The 3793-nt window shown below is 47.2% G+C and overlaps 1 protein-coding gene across 1 annotated transcript; it reads left to right on the top strand.

The window, feature by feature from the left end:
• The first annotated feature begins 1256 nt into the window (after positions 1–1256).
• On the top strand, positions 1257–3269 carry LOC105905108 (zinc finger protein 536-like). The gene has a single exon (XM_031562088.1). The coding sequence runs from the start codon at positions 1257–1259 to the stop codon at positions 3267–3269; it is 2013 nt and encodes a 670-aa protein (XP_031417948.1).
• Positions 3270–3793: the final 524 nt, after the last annotated feature.

The raw sequence follows: 3793 nt of genomic DNA, 5'->3' as shown, positions 1-3793 counted from the left end.
TTCCAGAGAGTACTAGGTCACCTGTTTACCCACAGCAGGTGTCAAGCAGAGGCAAACTGCAGTGCTACACGATAGTGTCCTTCAAACCAATCTTTGCTGTCTAAATTGTTAAATTGTCCATATTGTATTTATCGCAAATGTATTCCTTTACATTTGCTGGTAAAAAGTGCATCTCTATAGTTTTATTTTACTGGTGTTGCTGGGAGTAGCTTTCCCTTTCTGGACTGTTTCATATTATGTCTACCACATTCCTTTGCCAGCATTCTCTTGACACTTTCACACATTCTTCCTCTCCTCTGTTTCTACTCTTCACTCTCAATCTTTATCGCTGTCTGTTTCTCCTCTCTCTCTGTTTCTCCTCTCTCTCTGTCTCTCTCTCTCTCTCTCTCTCTCTCTCTCTCTCTCTCTCATTATAAAGTGTAGAAGCCTCCAGCTGCATGAATACGGGTGATTTCATGGCCTCATCATAATCATAGTGAGAGTGGAGGGGTATGGCTGTGAGAGAGGCAGGTGGTCTAGTGCTGATTAACACAGAATCATTGCTGTACTGCACGAGCAAGGAGGCAGACATGTTTCTGTGGCATGCCCTGTGTCACACACACCTGCACAAAGGATAAACCACTGAAAAGTAACAAAGGGCCACTAAGATTTTTGGGGACTGGTTTCTCATTGAATGCAGTGTGACAACGTTTTAGAACAGTGGTTCTTAACCTTATTGGAGGTACTAAACCCTGCAAGCTTCATCAGTGCATTCACCGAACCCTTCGTAATTGGAAAAATAAAATATGATTTCTTCAAAACATAGGTATATATATAAAAATGACCCGACATTGCTAGTGTGAACCGGGCTATACTGTGTGTGTCTTGACCCCTGCCGAAACCCCTGAGAGTGACTCAACGAACCCCTGGGGTTCGATCGAACCCAGGTTAAGAACCACTGTTTTAGAAAGTCTCCACCCATGAGGTGACAGCTGGGATTTTTTTTTTTCAAAGCTCCCTTGATTAGTATAGAGTTATTTTATGTCCTACATTGTTTGAAGCATTGTCTCTGAATACTTGTGTCTTTGATTCTGTGGTACACAAATGTAAACACTGTGATAGATATATAAATAGATGGGTTTAAAATCAGACCATATCCTCCTCTGATTTGAATCACATGCTTGACTTTGAGGTGAGGGGCTGAGGAGATAGTGTGAGGAGTCATTTCTTGATATTAATACTCTGATGTTTGCTGTCCCATTGCCTTTCTCTTCAGGATGGAGGAGTTGGGCCTGTACATTGTTGAGTCTTCCACAATGAACCAAACTGTTTCCATTTCATCAGTCAGTGGAAACCCTCCTGCAATCCAAAAGAAGGACCCGTTCACCATACTGGCCAGCCAAATCCAGCCTAGCACATATAATAGACCATCGCCCACAGAGGAAAAGAGCGGTTCACCATTGGATGGGAAAACCTGTTCACCTCAGACAAGTCAGCCAATCAACATCCAGATGGCACTTTTTGCCAATCACTTGAGTTCTGACAATATGGGTTCAAAGACCTCAGAGACCTTTGGCAGGAAGCTCGAGTCACAACACTACATGGGAGACGGACAACATCAAATTACTTCAGAAAGAAGCAAAGATTACGATGACTCCCTGAGAAACAGGAAGTACCCTTGCCCTTTATGTGGGAAGCGCTTCCGGTTCAACAGTATCCTGTCCTTACACATGCGCACCCACACTGGAGAGAAGCCCTTCAAATGCCCATATTGTGACCACCGGGCAGCACAAAAAGGAAACCTAAAGATCCACCTGCGCACTCACAGGCTGGCCATCCAGAGTAAGAGCTTAGGGCGCAGTGGGGAAGAGAGCCATCTTCTCCATGAGCTAGAGCAACTCGCTATCATCAGAGAGAAGCAAGCTAACAGTACAAGCCCACCCAGCACTGACTCAAACTACATCTCCCAGAATTCTCTGGGAGTGCCCTGCGATGGCCTATCACAGCCCAGTTCAGACTTAGCTATGCCAGTCCAGGAACAGCCACACAACCTAATCCAGCAGCAGAGCTTTCGCTGTGGGTTTTGCAAGGGCAAGTTCCGGAAGAAGGAGGAGCTGGACCGGCACATCCGGATCCTGCACAAGCCTTACAAGTGCACCCTCTGTGAGTTCGCCGCTGCCTTGGAGCAAGACCTGCTTCAGCACGTGGGGAAAGTCCACGTCGCCTCTGCATCCCCCCAAGTGGTACAAAAGGATCCTAGCAAGGACCAGAGGCCCAATGAACCCTTCAAGTGCGAGGTGTGCGGACAGGTGTTCAAGCAGTCCTGGTTCCTCAAGGGTCACATGAGGAAGCACAAGGACTCATATGAGCACGGCTGTGGCGTCTGTGGCCGCCGCTTCAAGGAGTCCTGGTTCCTGAAGAACCACATGAAGGTGCACATCAATAAACTGGCTGTGAGAGGAACCCAGCTGGGCCATGGTCGCATGCATGCCACACACAACAGCAACAGCCAAGAGATCCCCAGCAAACTACAATCCCAGTTCATCTCTAGGCTGCACAACGAGGTTCTCCTAGCGGTTTTATCTGAGAGGCAGAAGGTTCTTGCAGAGGCTGGGATTGAACTTAACAGCAAAAAGGTGCTGGAGAAGCTGCTGTTGCCAGTGGCTGGACAGTACCACAGTGTAACGGCAGAGGAAATGCAGCTATTTGCCACTGACAAAGCAGCAGAGAAGTCGTCACACACACAACCTCCACACAACATGGACATTGGCAGTACACAGGGAGAGGAACAAGCACTAGGGTTATATTCATATGCAGAAAAGCTAAATGTGTTGCACTGCCAAGCAAAAGACTCTGTAAACAATCAGATAGTGAATGGAAGCTCCAGTCCCGACAAAAGCAGCCGTAACACGGGCTTCAGGGGAGTGCTGACTTATCACAGCTCTGGCCTTGAAGTTAATTATGCCCGCTGGACGGGGAGACCCAGCGAGTGCCCAGACTGCGGCCGAGTCTTCAGGACATACCACCAGCTGGTCCTTCATTCACGGGTACACAGGAAGCAACGACAGCTCAGGGGACAAGAGACGCCCTCTGCCTGGAAACCGAATGGAAGCGTTCATCCCCAAGACTACCCACACCTCCTGTCTGCCTTCAGCAGGCCAAGTGAATCCCAAGGGTGTAGCACAACAGAACCTAATGCAGCTACAGGGGGCCTCCCTACAGCAGACAAATCCAGCCAGGCTTCACCTCAGTCCTCCATACTATATTCAGGTAAATATCGCCACGTCTGATAGCTTGCCTGCATTCATTTAGCAGTCATGAACCCATTCTGTATGAGAGATAACTTTTCAAAACCTGCTGGGGTAGCAAATCAATGACATTACTGTTACCGTATTCCATAGAAATGAAATTTATGGCCACGGTTGATGTGGGTATAACGGATCTGTGATGAGTGATGATGATATTGATTAATGTGTGCATGGCACAGGGATGCATATTTGTCAACCCTGAGGGAAATTCACTGCAGAAATTCCAGGCGGTCTGTGCTGTGAAACTAATTATCCATCTGCTTGTTTAGCACATAATTCTTGCACACACACAAACACACACACACACACACACATATAAACGCACAAGCAGTTCAACATAGACATGACCATGAAAAACTATCTCCGTCTGAATGGCACAGCTGAGACATTTCATCCCTGAGGACTTAGCATTTACTCTGTGCCATGCAGGCTGCACTACGCTCCTTATGCTACAGGATATTATATTACACCTTCCATAGGAGTTTGGCTGTTTTTTCTTCATTAGC

Source organism: Clupea harengus, chromosome 3 (genome assembly GCF_900700415.2).
Source record: "Clupea harengus chromosome 3, Ch_v2.0.2, whole genome shotgun sequence".
NCBI classification, from domain to species: domain Eukaryota; kingdom Metazoa; phylum Chordata; class Actinopteri; order Clupeiformes; family Clupeidae; genus Clupea; species Clupea harengus.
The sequence above is the reverse complement of the archived record's forward strand: the minus strand, read 5'-3'. Positions and strand labels throughout refer to the sequence as shown.

Excerpts from the sequence above, each read along its gene's own strand:
- LOC105905108 (XM_031562088.1), top strand. The coding sequence starts at position 1,257 with ATGGAGGAGTTGGGCCTGTACATTGTTGAGTCTTCCACAATGAACCAA.